The sequence below is a fragment of the Chaetodon trifascialis genome, chromosome 2 (assembly GCF_039877785.1).
Source record: "Chaetodon trifascialis isolate fChaTrf1 chromosome 2, fChaTrf1.hap1, whole genome shotgun sequence".
Taxonomy (NCBI): Eukaryota; Metazoa; Chordata; class Actinopteri; order Chaetodontiformes; family Chaetodontidae; genus Chaetodon; species Chaetodon trifascialis.
This window is the reverse complement of record NC_092057.1, coordinates 17860164-17879026: the sequence shown is the minus strand read 5'-3', so window position 1 is coordinate 17879026 and position 18863 is coordinate 17860164. Positions and strand designations below refer to the sequence as shown.

At 42.4% G+C, this 18863-nt stretch overlaps 1 protein-coding gene across 3 annotated transcripts in view; it reads right to left on the bottom strand.

Moving 5' to 3' along the window:
* The window catches only part of ube2o (ubiquitin-conjugating enzyme E2O), a 37915-nt gene that overhangs the window by 16425 nt on the left and 2627 nt on the right, over positions 1-18863 (bottom strand). For all 3 annotated transcript variants that reach the window (XM_070979636.1, XM_070979621.1, XM_070979627.1), the window contains exons 2-8: positions 3511-3570; positions 2986-3096; positions 2327-2424; positions 2085-2148; positions 1482-1625; positions 440-549; positions 119-269 (exon numbers count right to left, since the gene is read on the bottom strand). In XM_070979636.1, coding sequence (XP_070835737.1) covers positions 119-269; positions 440-549; positions 1482-1625; positions 2085-2148; positions 2327-2424; positions 2986-3096; positions 3511-3570 — 738 coding nt within the window. The remainder of the gene's footprint in view (positions 1-118; positions 270-439; positions 550-1481; positions 1626-2084; positions 2149-2326; positions 2425-2985; positions 3097-3510; positions 3571-18863) is intronic.

The window sequence follows — 18863 nt, the reverse complement described above, 5'->3', positions numbered from 1 at the left end:
CAGATGATTGTAAGCATGTGTTCCCAAGGGGATGAAAGGCTGTATGTTCTACATATACTCTGACACGCACAGTTAAATCTATATGTGCTGACATATATAACTAACATTTTAGCCTCACCTTTCTGGCCACAGGGTCTTCAGGCAGGACAGGGGCACCCTCGGGTCCTTCACAGGTGATGCGTGTGGCGTCCCCCTTAGCCGGGAAAACATATAGGGCTCTTTCTCCCAGCTGCCTCTGGGTGTGGTCGTAGTATCCTAGACGTCTCACCCTAAACCAAACCAGCACAGTAGAACAACAGAGGGATTTAGTCATTCATTTGAATTCTCGAGATTGTAAGAAAAAAAAAAACACAAATACACTCCAAGCAATGACAAACAAAGCTCACACCAAGAGCAGAAATAAAGCTGTGTGAGGACGTGGATGAACGTTGCGACTGACCTGCAGAGATTTTCCTGCGTGATGGTGGAGGGAGGAGGATAGACGCTGTCAGAACCTTTGGGAGAATAGCTCTTGGTGATCCACGTCACCTTCAGTTCTACCACTTTTACCTGAGGAGAGCACATCATGGAAACCATTTAGACAAGTGGAGATGCACAATTGCATGTAAGCCCCAATTTAGTCAAGAATTGTATATGACTAACACTGTTGGGATACAATTCTGCCACTAAAAATAGCACTGCCTTGTCTTACGGAGAGGGGATTTAATTATCCACACTGTACAACCAAGTGCTGTGTCTGTGAAAGAACTGCATTTACAGTCCGTCACCATTATTCATAATGAGAACTCTTCTGCTGCACAGTTGGAATTAATAATTCACCAACTACATTTACATGCCCAAAATACTCTGTTTTTTGTCCTTATTACAAAAAAGACAACATTCCAACTAACGTGTTTACATGACTACCGGTAATCAAAATTAATATCCCACTAATATTCCCATTAACATGCATCTGAGCATCCTCAGATAAACGAACATAACCTCCCTCTTTCTTTTGTTCATCCACCGTCTTGAAAAGGTCTGCAATGTGATATTTGCAATTACCAAAACCCTGTTGGCATCTGAGTCTTTCATAATGTTTAAAGGTATGTTTCTCCTGTTGGCCCGACGACTGACAGAGCTGACCATAAACAGGCAAGAGGCCATGTGTCACAAACTGCAGTAAAAACACCAACTGTGATGCATGTTTTGAATGCACTGTATTCGTGTCCAAAGGATGCTCCTTAACTCTGAATAATGTTGCTAAATGCCACATGTCGATGCCCATTCGGAAGAAGGCGCAGTTGGAAAATCCAACTGGAATATGCTGTTAACATGACCCCTATCAAATTTGGAATATCGTCATATCCAGAATAATAGTGGAATATTAGCGTGCATGTAAACATAGTCACTGATCAAATCAAATAAAGGATGCTACAGTGAAAAGAAGACGGTGTGTTCAAAGACAGTCATCATCATCATTGTCATTGTCGTCGTCTTACCTCCTCTACCACCACCCTGAACTTGCACTTCCTGCTGAGGACAGGCTTGACTCCTGACAGCCACTGTACATTAGAGAAGACTTTGGCTGGACCAATCAGGACTTGGCCTGGGTAGAAACCGTACGCCTCGTCGAAGAATAGACCCTGAAGAGCAAACACAGTGACAAGGACACAATATGATGGAAGAATTGAGAACATGGTGTTGATGATTTATAAACTGTTAGAGTCAACCCAAAAATGCTAATTATTCCTTAATACTTACTCTTGTTCTTACACAAACTAGACCTACACACATGTAAATGCCCAACTATATGACTCAAAAGCACATCAGGCTGAGCACCACAAAAAATAAAATGCAAAGAAACCTCAAGGCTGTTTAAAGTGTCTGATTTGAATATCAATGGATAGAGAACCAGGCGATAAATAAACAAAAAAAATAAATACAACAAATCCTTTACTGTAGATTATAACAAATAAGAACTGTTTACAGACTATAAACCAGCTGTTTCTGTCTGGACAGGAGCATTCTGACCCCTGAATAATAGCTGTTCTATCCGGGGTGGCTGTACCTAACGTGACAGATAAGCGCTTGTGGCTACATACCGAATCACTGACATGTGGACAGACGTCGTAAAGCTTAGCACCGTCCTCCACACTCATGGAGCACCTGAAGGGTGGCAAAGAGAGAGACGACCAGCTGACATTCACTGGATTCGACACAGATGAATGTGTGCCAGCAAGCTGACACTGACAGACTCGAACATGGCCACAGTACATGCTGTATAATCACAGGCACGCGCACGCACACATGCTTGCACGCACACACACACACACACATACTCTACCTGGCTCCATTGGAGAGCTTGAGGATGATGTGATTAGTCAGGTCGTACACTTTCCCCAGCCAGAAGTCGTAGGCAATGTAGTCGCCGTACATGAAAGACTGCAAAGAACACAATGCAAACAGCAAAACTATCAGCTTCAAAATATATCAACAACTCCCTTTAGACAGTGTAATTATGAAGGTACACAGTCATTGTTTGCAGCGTCATTTTCTACATGACTTACATTCAAAAACCACTATTGCTCAATGTGAGTAATTAAACGTATTGGTCGTGCTATTTGAATTTGATAATGCTTTATTTGACAGGTCTGCTGTTTCCAGGAAATGTTGTGGAAAGAACTACTGAATATGGTATTAATTATCAGAAAAAAGTGCTAATCACTACATTTCAGTGCAAAGACACTTCAGGTTTTTGTTGCTGAACTGAAGCGCAGCTCGTTGTAAATTCCCCTTAAGCGTTGACAATGTGTTGATTTTTATTACCCACAAACACACACAAATGTGCAACTATCACTTTTCACATATGAATAAAATTATATTTGGTGCTAAATTACACACTTCTTTTCAGGAAATATTTACAAAAAGAAGTGTTACCATAAATGTATTTGAAGATCCTGAATGTGAGTATGAAGGCCCTTCAGTAAAATGTTGCTCTCTTACCCAGATGTGCTGCAGGTCTTTGCTGTTGACTGGATATAGAACACAGTTTGTTCCCACTAGTTTCACTGCACACTCAATGTCAATGTTGGTCACAATACCACACTGGTTGTCCTGTAATGAAACAAACACAAGTTGAGCATGTCATATCACTGCTCCAGTATCCTGCACACCAAGAGAGACACTTGGGTTTTGTTTGTAAGCTTTTTAACTTTCCTGAGGTCCATAAGCATCAATCACTGGTTTGATGGTGAACAAGACAATACTTGAATTTCAACCAAACGACAATCAAAGCCTTAATGTTGTATATATATATTCAGACTGGGAGTTATTGCACAGTGGTTGTTTTCTTGTAAGTGTCGACCTGCAATAATATTCCAGTCATGTCTGATGCAGCAAATGGAACAGAGTGGTGAACAGTGACCCGACAAAGAGAGGCTTGACTGAAAAAAGAAAAAGAAAAAGCTAGAAATAAGACAGAAGGGGAGATGTAAAGTGAAACAGATGCACACTGAGGACTCCACTTACATTGGAATTGTTTCTTCGAACAATGTCTCTGATGACAATGGATCGATCTTCAAGTTTCAGCTGGGGAAGAAAGAGCAAAGAAGTTTAGAAAATGGTGGCTGTGTGACCTCATCTTTAAGAAATCTTACACCAACAGAAACTGCTGCTGACTGTCTGTCACTGGCATTAACATAACTTTTAATGCAGAGCAGAACTCTTCACATCAACGACCCCGTGATGAACCCTGGAAAAGAACTTCCAAATAAACCAATGAAACATTGATCACATGCACACTTAGACTGTGACAATGTGACTGATATGATTTGTCACACTCTTGCCCAGTCCCCACTCACAGCCATGAGAACTGCAACATGCACAGTCAGCAGAGCTGCAACATCCCCTGAGAGCAGATCAGATGATTCTGCTATCCAAACACAGGGACACATTTCAATGAGCTGGCCAGCATGTGCCTCTGGTGTGAGAATTCAGCCAGTGTGATTAGCACCGAAGGAGTCAGCAAACATATTTTCACTATCAATTATTAATCAACACATTGAAATAAAAATAGGATGTGTGAAACAATATGGTTTACAATTACAGGACAGTCTGATGGACAGATGATGCCAAAACAACACTGATCAAGAACTACAAGCCCAGAGACACAGAGGGCAGAAAACAGGAGCTGCTGGGATAAATTTGACTCGAGCTCAGCTCCCTGTGTGATACCTTGTTCATGTGAGCAAACTTTTGCTGTGTCACTATGCCTGCCAGGAAGGCCAGTTTGAGTAATAGATCAATGAGTTTGGAGGATAAACCCTGAGCAGTGGTTTGTAACTTAGAGACAGGATTTTACAACTCCAGGAAATGAACATTTTATCCTCTGTTACCAGGTAAACATCAGAAATCTACAGGGAATGTGTGATTGCAAATATTGATTTGGCCAGCACAGTGCCTTGCTGGATGACATCACAATGCACTGCAGCAAAAGTTGGGTTCAACTCTTTGCCTCCACTGTATGAATCTCTTCAGAAACACACTTTACTTGACCTACTTGAAATTAAAACAGAGCGACAGAGGAAGAGTTTCACATCAGTGCAGCTACTACAACAATAACCCCATTTAGACCTTCCATTAAAATACGTCTTGTATCCAGACTATATCTAGATATTATTCAACCTGATTATATCTACACCTGGTATTAATATGTGTCTCCAGTGTTCAGATTGAGATCCAATTGAGAGCCGATCACCCCATTCAGCGTCTTTCTCTTGTTCTTTTTATTCTACTTCTTCATTCTTACACCCTCCTCTCGAGGGGGAGAAGAAGCGGTCATTGATAACTGGAATGCTGCAGACTTAAGCAGAGGAGAATGCCATTTTATGCATCTCCTATTACTTCAGCTGCCATCAGTGTCACCACTGTCCAGACAATGATCTGGATCTGGAACGCAGTTGAGGCTGGTGGGAGAGGACAGTGGTGGGGATCTTTATGGATGAAGACTGGGTGTCACACCGACGTATGTGCAGTCAAACTTTTGATTTTATGTGCAGAAGACTGCGATCGGTGTTATCCAGAAGAGATGCACTTGCGCTCAGCTAGTTGGAAAAGAGGGTGACCTTTTGGAACCTAGCAACAGGTTTAATTTCCACCCATGTAGTTGTTGTATGTGGATGGAAAACACAATTGAATTTACAATTGTGTTCAGCATGGTCACAACACGTGTCTGACCACCTCTGGAGGCTTTTTTTGGCTGACTGTATCACAACCTATCCCTGGGTGCATTTACACCTATACTTCCATGTGGAACCATCTGATTGCAATAACCCAACAAAAGTTTGTGTGGCAGAAAGTGTCTACTCTTCTATGCAACAGCAAAAGCTGCTCTGCTGGCAGTAAGTGCACAGGAAGGTTGCAGTAAACGTGAGGAGGGGAATGTAATTAGGAGTAAAGAGGCTGAAGAAATTAAAAACACAGACGCCTGCTGCATGTTAAGTAATGGCAAGGGGTGGGGGGTTAGTTTGGAGAAAACAGGAAAACTGGAGCAGGACGCAATGTTGGCCAACTAAACGATGGCTGATAACTCTACCTTAAAAACTGAGATGAAGAGTGAGTTTTTAATTTTCTCCTGTAGAGAAAATGTGAGATTGAAAATGTGCTGTCACAGTCAAGGGAAGTACAAAGGTATATACCACCTGGCAGCACATATGTCCACTGGTAGAGACTTGGTGGTATCGTTTCCACCGCGGGGGCCATCCCTGAAGTCGTATTTACATTCATCATTCACACTGTATGCACTGCTACCCCGCGACACAGCGAGTGAGTAGGCGTGCTGACAACATTGCACGAGTGTAGCTGCTTCGTACTTTTGTCTGCGTGTCTGTATATTGCTTCCACTCTTTCAATGATGTTTGGATACGTCCAAATACATAAAAATAAAAACCATAAAAACAGTCATCATTACGAGTCCTCCTCCTCCTGTAAGCAAGTGAGAATGCATCTGACATGGACAAATGTGCTACATAGGTGAAAGGGCAACTCTGGTCAATTTCCAGACCTGATTCTGTGGACATCGACCAGAGTTGATGTGAAAAAGCAGCTTTGGTGTCTCTGCTATACATTCGGGGTGTGCAGCACGATGTAGCAGTCCAGCTGCCTCGCAAGGTCATGTGATTTATTCTTATTATACTCACTATACTTGTTAGGACAATCAATTTTACTCACTTTCCACTATTTGGTTTTCAAACATCAACCAAAATGTCAAATCCTTGATTTAAAGGAAAATTCCTGTATTTTTCAACCTGAGTCTTATTCTCATAATTGTGGCCATTCTGACCTGGGACCTGACAATTTTCGAAGTCTCACACCTCTTCTGGAAACATGGCACAAGCAAAACAGCGTACTGTGTATTGTTGTCAATCAGCAGGATGTGCTTGTCTCTGAGTGTAACCGAAAGCAAACACAGAGAGGAGCCCCATAGCTAAGCAATTGTTACCACTTACATAGAGATCTACTGCCAGCCAACTTACCACTACACCAACACGTGTGAGGCTGTGATTCGTTGTTTATGCTTACATTGTTTTGCCAGTGGCACATTTCACAAATTTCTACAACAGAGGTGACAAGTGCAAAGTTAGCATGGCCCATGGTGAGATTGGCCAGAATTAAAAAAATAAAAAGAAATACAAACAAGATCCAGTTTAAAAAAATACCAGAATTCCCCTTTAAGTCTGATTAAATCCAAAAATGAAACCTGTCAATACATTCATATTTTTGTTAATGGCTGATTGTTTATGTCCAAACTTTCTACCAAGGACAGACATACAAGCATTTGAGTGTGCATATTCTCACACCCGAGCGGACGGACGCATGCACACGCACGCACGCACGCACGCACGCACGCACGCACGCACGCACGCACGCACGCACGCACGCACGCACGCACGCACTCCTGGGTCCTGGCAGTGCTTCTGCTTTGTCTCAATGCAACTTGACACCACTGAATTCTGGAAGAGGAAGAGCCACTGAGTGAGAGAGTGAGAGTGTGTGTGTGTGTGTGTGTGTGTGTGTGTGTGTGTGTGTGTGTGTGTGTGTGTGTGTAGAGGATACGATCGATGGGTCGCCATGTTCTCTTGTAATCTATTAAACAGCAGCATATCTGCTCCTCATGTCTCTGTTGCTGGGGGTTAGAGTGCACTCATGCGCACGCGCGCGCGCACACACACACACACACACACACACACACACACACACACACACACACACACACACACACACACACACACACACACACACACACACACACACACACACACACACACACACACACACCTGTCTCCCTCCTCATCTAAATGTTTTAGCTGAAAGAAGCTTAGTAGTAGAGTAGAAAACATTTTTTTGGATGGGCATACACACTGCTCTTCTTCATTAATATTCTTTCAGTGCATCATGCTGCAGTGCGCTACCGTAGTAACAGATTTCCTCACCAGCTCAAAAACAGTGTGTTTAAATCAACAGCATTTAAGCCACTATAAGAGAGAGCAGACACAGTACCTAACATCTCACTCTGAGCCAAACTACCGAGAACCACAACAGGGCATGTGCACCCAGTACAAATGGCTGGCTGGCAATAGTATTGCCCTGTTACCCTGCTGTAACTGTCCTTTTGATTGCAAATGTATCATATCAGTTCTGCTACAGAGAAGCACATCCCTGGAGTGGGTGAGTCCTGGAAGAGACAAAAGAGAGAGGACAGAGGACAGCTCTCTCTCTCTGATCAGAGTGATATGAAGGTGAAAAAAGTCACAATCTGTTTCATTGTAGGGAAGTGTTTCCCTGAGACGACAGCATTAATGCAAACACACACTGAAAAATGATCAGAAAACTCGAGAGCTCGATTACAACAAAGCAGCTGACTGTTGCTATGGCTGGTGCAGTGATGATGAGGAGAGAAGCGGGAAGGTGCTGGTGGACACAAAGTCAGACGACAACAAAAAAAAAAAGACAAGGCCATGTCCACGTGCACGAATGGATCTGTGCAGGACAAAGACATTCTCCATGAGCCACTGATGCCCTGGGATGCGATGTGTGTGTGTCTAGTTGTGCATGGCGCCTGGCTCTGAAATAGACAACCTCTCTATCCAGGCTGATACGGTAGAAGGAGCCAGATAGATTACAAGAATCGATGGAGGACAGTATTTGCTTTGACTTCCCAGCCTAATTAACACAAGTCACTATTCAGGTGCTGTACAAGGAGGAGGGGAGACAGAGACACTGCAGAGGACTGCAGCTCAGGGCCATGTCTGTACTCCACTCTGACGGACTAGATTTCCATTCTACCCATTCTATGTTTTCTCGTCTTTCAGCTTTATCTCTACACTAACAAGCCACTTGATCCACAAAACACGACAGGGACTTTAAATAAATGTAAAATGAAAGTGGTTACAGTAGTGACAGAGGCACATACTGTATTTCTCGTCTCTCACACACACACACACACACACACACACACACACACACACACACACACACACACACACACACACACACACACACACACACACACACACACACCTCACTGTACTCTGCATCTATCTCACAAGTAAAATTCCTCCCTCAGAGCGTTAAATATCAATCCGTGGTAATGAAGGCACAGTCATCGTACAGAGCTGCAACCTGACACCTTCAGCCTTCAGCCTCAGGCAAATCATGGCTCTGCTACATCATTAGAATTTTGAGAAAGGAAAAAAATAATTCACTGTTCTCCAAGAGCAGGTGAACAGACTCTTAAGCAGAGAGGCCTTCTGGATCCACACACTCAGTTGAGCCTTGTGGATTATGATTGGAGTGTAAGGACAGGATTTTTCTAAAAAGGAATGCATAGCCATTAACAGTGCACAGGGTTGAGGATGGACTCTCGAAAAACACAGGGACGGGGGCCAGATCGTAAGCAGCACACATCTAAGAGGAGTTTTCAAACCACACCAACAAATCCTTCTGCCCTTAAAGAAATTGCTGAAAGTCAGATGAAAAGATTGGTACCACTCTCTTGACTGTACGGTAAATTTGTAGCTGGAGCCAGCAGCTGGTTTTCTTAGCTTAGCATACACATTTGAAACAGGTGGAAATAGCTAGCCTGGCCCAGCACCTGTAAAGCTCAATGATTTAAACTTGTCTGTTTAATCTGTGCAAAAGAAATGCCAGACTATTGCTTGGTTGGGACCAGTTGCCAGTCAGCTAGTGAATAATCCAGGAAATTATTGTTTCATTTGTTGGCGATATTCCCTACTAGGTACCAATTTCAATTTTTCTCTCATGCAACTACTTCAACATTGTGTATAGTTTTTGGCGGTTATTACATGGTTTCTACTGACAGAACTTGATAAAACACGAATAAAGGACATGATGTCACAATTCTGATGAGGGTAGTTTATAAATGTTGCATGATCACAAACTGTGAGAGACTGACGCTACATTTTGTAGTTTGGTAGCATAACGTTGTACTCAACATGGTAATGAACCACACTGGAAGAATAATGCCTTCATTTCCAAACACAGAGCATCAGTATTTCCATCCGTCGACCACAAGGATCCACATGCTCAAACTTCAGACAAAGGTGAACTCTAAAACCAGAGCCAGCTGCAGATCACATCAAAGCAGAAAGACAGAATTTGTCCATTGTGTGATCTTTAATTGATGTCCAACATTGACAATGGGCCGGTCTGTGAATAGCGCCTCCTCTCCGTGCACACTCTGAATCAAAATATGATCATGAACAGAGGAATGATTTCAAACATACCCCTGAACAGAACACACCAGCTTAATTCTGGACAGTTAGTATAATGAACACCTCTGCAAAACTGATGTGTTTAAGCCAACTCTGATAAGTTCATCTATTTTTCAAATACTTGCTGTCAATCTTGGAGACCCAACTCTTCAAGTGCTTAGCAAGGATGCAATGAGCCTCCCTAGTAAAAATAACTACAGTCAAGTGAGCCGTCATTTGTGAAAACTTGGTCAAGTAAGCTGTGGCTTGGATTGTGATGCATCTATTCATACTATTACAATATCTGATAAAAAAAATGTATAATTTGCCAACTGTGGACTGCTGTTGTTAGCCTGCTAGCCATGCTGGCTTTTACAGTTTCCGCTTACAACCCTACCCACACAACTTCCTGTCTTAACTGCTTTTTACCACGCCATTAAAGTGAATTTCACCAGGCAAAATCAGGTCTGAGTGTACCTCAAAACAAGCACGATCCAATGCTCAGGAGCCTTGTTTGGCCCACCAGGAGGTTACTTAGTGATACTCCACCCAACACATATTTTGAGAATCAAACACTAATTCCCTGCAAATTTGAATGGTAGAAGTTTTTGCGACCACTTCTGCAGAACAATTCACATCTCTGCTGTCCATGTGTGCTCGCTCAAAACAACATGGCTAAACACAGTGTTCACTTCATAACTCATTCAGAAACCTCTAAAGCTCATGTGCATGGTGTGCGTATGGTAGACAACCCACCTCCCGCTCTCTCTCCTGTCAGGAGAACTGCTCTGTCACGGTTTCCTCATTGGCTAACCTGATGCTGCATTTGCTAAACAAAATGGAGTGTGAGGTCATCACACTAGACAATGACTTTACAAAGATGGAGATGACTATCTTAATAAGGATATCCCATAAAGGTATCCCTTATATGGTATGAGGAAAAAAAAATTAAAACAAAATCGAAATCAAGGTCCTTTCAACTTTGGTTGATATGGCGATAAACAACTGAGTCATCAATCAGTGTCCACACCCTGATACCGTCTCCTCACTGCTGCAGGACAGGGCTGTCTGACAGAGGGCTATTGATTGAGACACACAGGAAGGGTGCACAGCTCTATTAAAAAGAGAGCAGGTACAGGACCTTTTACCCTCAGAGACCACAAGGGAATGACAAGAGTACTAATAGCACACAGTATCTATTATAGAACAGTCTCTTTACTGTGTAGTTTCAGAGATGAAACGAAAAAGAACCAGTAGAGAAACAAGAAAAAAAAGACAGAAAAGGGAGGGAGGCAGTAAGGGCCGCAAGACACAGGGAACTGTACATTAGGAGGAAGGAAAAGAGCATAAACAAGCACAAGATGAAATGATAGAGGAAAAGGGAGATGCAGACACAGAGAATATAAGATGGAGACAGACAGTAGGAGATGAAGGCTGGGATGAAGAATACTCGAGCGTCAATCATGCACATGAAGAAATAGATGGACAAAGTCGTGGAAATGAAGAGAGGATGATGAAGGGGAGGTGGGCGCAAGAAGAGGTAGACAGAGTGTGATGGGGAGAAAATGAAGATGAGCAGGGAAGGAGGCACAGAAGAGGTAGCAGACAGCCCAACAAGTGGGAGCTCGAGACAGATTCCAGGAGGGGGACAGAAAGAGTGAGGGAACAAGAGAAGCAAGAGCCAGAAATAGACAACAGCACAGCAAATACAGTAGATAGTGAGATAGAAAAAAGATGATGATGGGGTGGGGGATAGAGAGAGAGAGAGAGAGAGAGAGAGAGAGAGAGAGAGAGAGCGCAGACAGTCTCCCACTGGGCAGGGCCATTACTGCAGAGGAAAAAGGGAGGATGAGAAGATGAGGGAGAGAGAGAAAGAAGAGATGGGAGGAGAGACGGCTGGTGGGATGGATGTAGGCTCCAGCAGCGAGGCAAGTCACTTCAGAGTCTGTCTATTCCTGTTTGCGTGTTCGTCTTTGTGTGTGCGCGCGCACATGTGGTCTATGCAGAGAAAGAGGATCAAATGAGATCCATTATCTCAGGGCAGGAGCTGGACGACCATCCAGTCAGCACCACATTACGTCAACATTCTCCAACACTAGTCTGCTGGGACACTGAGGGAGGAGAGGATGACGGTGAACACAGGGGGAGGAGGAGGTTAACGAGATGGGTTAGGATGGGAGGAAGGAGTGGGGGAGGGTGAGAAAGGAGGAAGTAGGGGAGGGAAAGAAATACAAGAAGATTTGGGGAGAAGATGGGATGGAGGAAAAGTGGGAGCTGGGAAAAGGAAAAGACGCTTGCCATAGAAGGTTTACCATAAACACGAGCTGCCGATATCATCATCCAAGTGTTAATTAGGGGCAGTACAAATGGGAATTTATTGGCAGCTTTGGGTTTTTCCAATATGATGCTGCAGATGTGTAGCAACCAAAGCAATTGACACTCCGCTGTCAACAGCCAGTAGACCAAGAATCAGTAGGACAATCCACTTTAAAGAAGTAAACATCTGCAGCTGCATTTATTGATTTTAAACAGTGCAATTGGAGAGTCATGGCTAAGAGAGCTCACAGTTTATTTTATAATCTTTTGGGATTAAAAAGTGGATTGATCTTCACCCTAGTTTCTCAACCTGCCTGCAGCAGTAAGCCGCCTAGGTGCTGACCTCCACTGTTGGGTGTTTGTGGATAGTCTGTCTGTCCATGTTGACTGCTGATTGGAGGGGAAATGTACTTCATTAACATACAGAGAGGAGAGGGGAAAAGCAGAGGGACTGAAGGGAAAGAGAAAAAAGCATGTCTGGTGAGTGCTGAGTTCAGTCAGACATTGACCTGACCACAACAAACACAGACGCAGACAAAGACAGTTCCTGCCAATGCTTGCTAGCTTACAGCTAATGTGCAGCTATTATGGCTGTTTGGGACGAATGCAATCATTTGCGGTCCTCCCGCAGGTAACGCGAATATACACAAACGATTTTGCAGTCAAACTCGTGCGAGTAATAAAAGGTGAAAATTCACTTACCGTTTAGTCTGAACCCATGTTGACAACAAAGACATGGCAGGCAGGGAAAGGAGAGGCATGAAGCTCTTGAGGTACAAACCAGTATTACAAGACAAGACAGGGCGGGGCTAGCTGGTTAGCATGCTAACTTCATTCGATATCTCTGCAAAATAATGCACATATGTCTTTGAAATCATGTTAAAACTGTTATTTCTTCATATTCTATTGATAATTTTAGATAGTTTTTGAATGTTTTCAACTAAATCTTTTACTATTATTTTGCACCTTTAAAATTAATGCACCGTGTTTGTGGTGGCTTGAACGATACTGTATCACTGCCAGCTGTACTGCTCTTTTCATTCTGGGAAAAAAAAAAAAAAAAAAAAAAAACAGACTGTGTATATATATATATATTTATATTGTTATATTTTCTACTTTTTAAAAAGCTTATTTCTAGAAGATTCGTCATGCACCATCTTCACCAAAACAAATTCCTGGTATGTGTAAAATCGTACTTGGCAGTAAAGTTTTTTCTGATTTCTGATTTTTAACATGTTAAGATTTGTAGGTTGTAGTAGCAGGAAGCTATACCACGAGTCTGTTAATTCAGAAAGGGCATGAAGTAGGCTGGGCGATAAAACGATATGTCTCACGATAGACACGTAATCAATATCAATAAAAAAATGTGTTCGATAAAAACATTTGATAATTTTTTTCTTCGTCAGAAGAAACCAGAAGTTGCAAAGCAAGCTTGGTTGCATGAACAGAGGCACTCATTCTCGGGTAACCAAGCAACGTACTGTAGGGAGTAATCACTGATCAGTGGGAGGGACACGCTAACATGCCAATCATGTAACATTATCAAGTTCAGTTGTGCCATCTCGTTGTCTCCTATTTGATTTTTCGCGAAAAGTGAGATGAGAAATAGAAAGTGAGCGCTGCAGCAAACGAAGAAATTGTCGATAAAACAGGGAAAGTCAGCTCGCCAGTATGGCAGTTTTTTGGATTTCATAAGTCGGACTGTAGTCAGACCAATGTGATCTGTAACTTATGCAAGGGTGTCGTCCCCACCAGGACCGGTAACACCACAAACTTGTTTAACCACCTTAGCCGCCCTCACTCTTTGGAGCGCAGTCGTATTCGCCAACGTCCGCCAACCGCAGCACCACCGCACAAGCAGCTGACCACCATGCAGAGGTATCTGCTTCAGTGCCTTATGACAAATCATCTAAAAGGCACAAAGACATAACGGAGGCAGCGGCATATCATACAGCTAAAGACATGCTTCACTGAGCACTGAGGAGAAGCCAGGTTATAAAATTCTCTTACACGTGTTTTTTTTTAACACACTTGCAATGAAAATATAATTGAATAGTTCATGTATGTTTAGAGTAAGAAGAGTGACGTTGTTCATAAAGTTGTTCATATGTCTAGGCTGGTTTTATAGTTCAGTCAGTGTTACTGTACTGTCTATCATGTTTGTTTGTTTGTATGTTACAGATGTCAAGTCTACCTCAGTTTCTGCTATGTTTACAAAACACTGCACATATTTGAAAACATTTTATTCACCAGAAGGTGAATCAACTTGTGAACTTCCTGCACTAAACCTGCAGAAAAAAGTTCTCAGGTTTCTCTCTGTTTACATTTTTACATTTTTATTTACATTTATTATTTGAGTGTTTCCCATGGTTGTGTTGACATTTCCTTTCCTTTGTGCCTTGATAGCTGAGGGGATTATAATCAGAGGAAGGTTCAATTTAAAAAAAAAATGTTTAAATTGAATGTATTTTTCTCCTGGTCCTTATTTTAAATAGGTAATAAAAAATATCAATAATTATCGATATTGACCAATATAAAACACTTATATCGTGATACAGTTTCCAGCCATATCGCCCAGCCCTACATGAAGGATTTCAAAAAGGAGGCAAAGTGTAAAACAAACAGAGGAAAAAGAGATAAGAGAGGATATGAAGACCAAGAAAGTGGAGAAATGCAGGAAAAAAGGATCGATCAACAAAGAGAAAGGAAAAACTCATTGCTCATGCTTCTACTCTCAGAATCCAAGACAATCTATGTCTCGGATGGCCTATGAGGCAACAACATGGTCATGATAACTACCACAGGTTCAGGAAGTTTTTAGAGGCAAGAACTACAGCCCAGAAAATGAAACTAGACCTGTGTCTGAGTCATTAATGTCGGTTACTGTCTTTCAAACACTAATAGGTGCCTGACCCTGTGGAAAAGTTCCTGCAATCAAAAAGCTCCACTATGCAGTGATTCACGTCAGTGTACAAAATGAGAGGGACCGCATGAAATAGCCTTCAAGACTTCGACATATTTCTAAGGGTAAAGGCTTCTTTCAGATATGATAAAACAACAGCAATGCAGTACTGGAGCTGGTTTTCATCTTTTTAGAGGAGGCATACAAAAAAGCAATAGCTGATAAAAAAACCTGTGACCCAGGGCCTCTCAAGGAGTTTGGGAGTTCGTTTGTGTGTGTTTTGTATGTGTTTCCCGCGCCTGGCTGGCACCTGCTCAAAACCACAACTAAGGCTCTGCACTCCAAAGCGCTGCTGGGTGGGCCCTGGCAACAACCACATGTCCCAGATTATGCCAACGTCTGCCAGCGTACCTCAAGCACCTGCATATAACTCCTGAGCAAACAGCGCTGAAGGATGCATATCAGCAATCATAGCCTCATCTGAGGGTGTTAGTGCTGTAAATTTGGGACAGAACGGTGACTGTTTTTTACTTTCAGGCATGAGGTCAGCTTCAAAAGCCATGGAAGAAAATTCCACTGATTTAGCTAAACAAATAGAAATAACTAATGTGATCACTCAGTAGAGAAAAGTTGACGGCCACTTCAAACCAGACACTGAGTCTGCATTTATAAGCTACACGTGGTGAGAACATATGAGTGGGGATGAAGAGATACAGGATACAGGCTAACAATTAGTTCTTTTACTGAAAGACACTTTAATAGCCATTGTTTATTCCTAGAAATATTGATCTTTTACCAAGTGTTTGGTAACATCACAGCTGAAATGCTTCTGGGGAGCCAAGGCCTGGATGGGAAGAAAAACTATTTCTGTGATCATGAGATGAGGATCAATGGGAGGTGAAGGAAATCAGTATGGTGAAGTGAACATAATTCAGCAGTCCACCCTTTGAGGACAGATATGTTTCCATTCAGTGGGGGTGTGACCAGACTGTTGGATGGATAAAGGCAGAGGGGGCAGGGGGCAGGGGGCAGGGCCAGGTTGACAGATGGGAGTCACCCCGCAGTCAGCGCATCCAGCACCTGCAGCGCTCCCCCTTCTTCCCACCTCTTGTGTTGTAGTATGTTTTTGTCTCTTATTCATTATTTGTACAACATTAAAATTAGGAAAGACTGTTACATTTTTCACTGTTACAAGAGCAAGAAAATTTAGGATTTGCCTGCTCAGTAAAGAAAACCAGGTGTCAAATAGATTGATGGCTGGTGGATGACATCATGCCTTTCCATGCTAAGGTCACAGGACAGAGGGTGGGTGGAGTCGGGGGGGGGGGGGGGGGGGGTGTCACAAAACAATGCATACCATTTATTTGTTACTTGTCCAGAAACCTGCCACAGCCATTTAAGGTCTTCTCAGTTCGCTAGCTGTATACACATTGTACACTGCATATACATACATGAACGCCTCCTTTCTGTTCAAATGAGCTGCACATGAAGACGCCCTACATAACTGACTGTGGTAGCTGTGATAATCTGACCAGCTGTGTCTCTAAAATAAAACAATGGCCATCAGCACAATAAAAGGCAAAAAAAAAATCAAAAGCAATAAAAGCCCAGGAGTCTCCCTGTTCACTTCATAAAGCATTAGGCTTGATGGGTTTTATTATCTAATATTTTTCTCATTCAAAGAAAACATCTGAAGGACTACAGTATAAGACTGGGTGCAACTTTTTTCTTTTTTTAATGTGACAGCGGGGTCATGGATGTGCAATCAAGTAGAATTTACTGAATACAAATCATAGCAATCCAACAGTGGAAAAGAGCAGATTTATAACGCTCCAAACTTGAGGGCTTGTAAGAAGACAGCACGTCAGAAGAGGTCGGGGATTTAAAATGGCTCAGAGAGCAGGAGGTGGGACCTGACCATTTCAAGGACTAAAAGCCCTTAGATTACCTTAAGAGCATCTGGTACCACACTGCCTGGCTGTCTCATTACTTTCTCTCCAGTCAAGATTTTTTTTCATGTAATTTCGTTTTACTTTCTCCTAATAGTTTTGAGATCCAAGTGATGTTTTTAATTTGGTATGCAATGCTTGCTTTCCAAGTTGCTTCGCCCACATCTTTGCCATCCTCTTTATAGTTCTTTGGCACACTTTCTCGCCTTTTCTCTCTCTGCGTCACCTCAAGCCCTCTGCCCTTTTAGGGGTCTTTGCAGTGCCGTGGTGAGTGTTTGACTCACCAGATGACTGACACCAGGGACATGTCAGACACGCCCTGCACTGCTATTCCCTCGGTGCACCCCACCGCTACCTGCTGCAGTGTACTTTTGTTCTTGGATAGAAATTTCAAGGTTGTGCTGCAGCCGCAACAAGGCTCTGTGTGTTTGTTAATGCTGAGTGGGGACTGTGGCAGACCCGAAGCAGGCAGTGAGGCAAAGCATACTGTCAAATTTAGAAATTTTGTTCTTCTCAGAAAGTGAAAGAGTCTTTCTATAAAATAGCTTTGCATAGGTTTATTTTTTTAAATCATCCCCTTAAAAATTAACCTTAAGCATTATCATTGCATACAGAAAGTCTATCACTACACAGGCTGCACGTTGAAGAAGTCCACCTCCTACTGCCTACACAGAAAAAGCACAAACACATCAGGCCACAATGTCCATTAGCCATTTCTCTGCATGATCCTTGAAAATGAACCAGATGTACCTACATGACTAAAATCACAAAGAAAGCCACATCAAATACATTACAGGTTGTTTCACTCAAGTCCTCCTCAGTCTGTGCAGTACAAGGTGTAAACTGGTGTCAGTGTGGAGTCGACAGAAGTAACAGGCCTTCCAGGAAGATATTCATCTTGATCCACAATCAAAGTACTGACTTACTGATGAAGCACAGATACAGTAGTGTCCCTGTCCTTGCAGGATTACCTATTCATTACTGCACCTTCTTAATAAAATGCAAAAGATGTTCAGGTTGAGCATCTTGTCTTGTGTGCCTTTGCAACAGAAAGGGAGAGAATGCTTTTAGAGTGATCAAAAAGTGGGCAAACAATGACAACCCCACCCACCAAACAGTGATAATATATACTGTATGTATACCACGCTGAAGACACTGTTCACGTCTATTATGATTAGAAAAAGAAACGGGAATCACTCCATATGCTCGTTCAGGCCCTCTACGCTACTGCTTTGTAGCCTAGTAGGCAATGAAAATAAATCAGCCATGTTCCTGACCGACTCGCTACCACACCAGCATGGAAATTACACGCAGTTGATATGTTCCCATTAAAAGGCTACTGGTGAACTTCAGCATCATTTCATTTGTTGTAATAGGAAATTATTTCTAATTAATTAGATGTTCATTTAGCACATTACATCTTTTATAGAACACATAATGTAACACCAAAGCACAAGGACCGTCATCCATGCTGCCTTTTGTGTCACTTCTGTGTCTCCCTTCCTCGTGTGGTAACTGTGTGATCATGTATTGATGCTCATGTTTTTAGGGAGTCTGTGAGATGCAGATAAACTTCCTTGTCAGCCACAGTTGGTCACACATCTGTTGAATCAGCTCACCTAAAAATAATACCAGTGGTCTATGGTCTCAGTTTAGCATGCCAACAAACCTTCATTAAGCCGACTACTCTACTTATTCCCGTGAAATACACAGGTAGTATTAAACACGTGTACGTTTGTGAATCTTTCCGTTGCCACATCTTTCTCTAAGCAGGAAGACATGCAGAGAATTCAATTTGATGAGAGAAAGATCAATTTTCACATATTAAAATGAGGCAACAAAGAAACTAAGAATACAATAATCCCAATTTGCACCTAATGACTGCTGCTGTGCACTAAACTTCTATCAAATCCTAGTTTTGCTGTGAAAATGGAGGTTTTATTA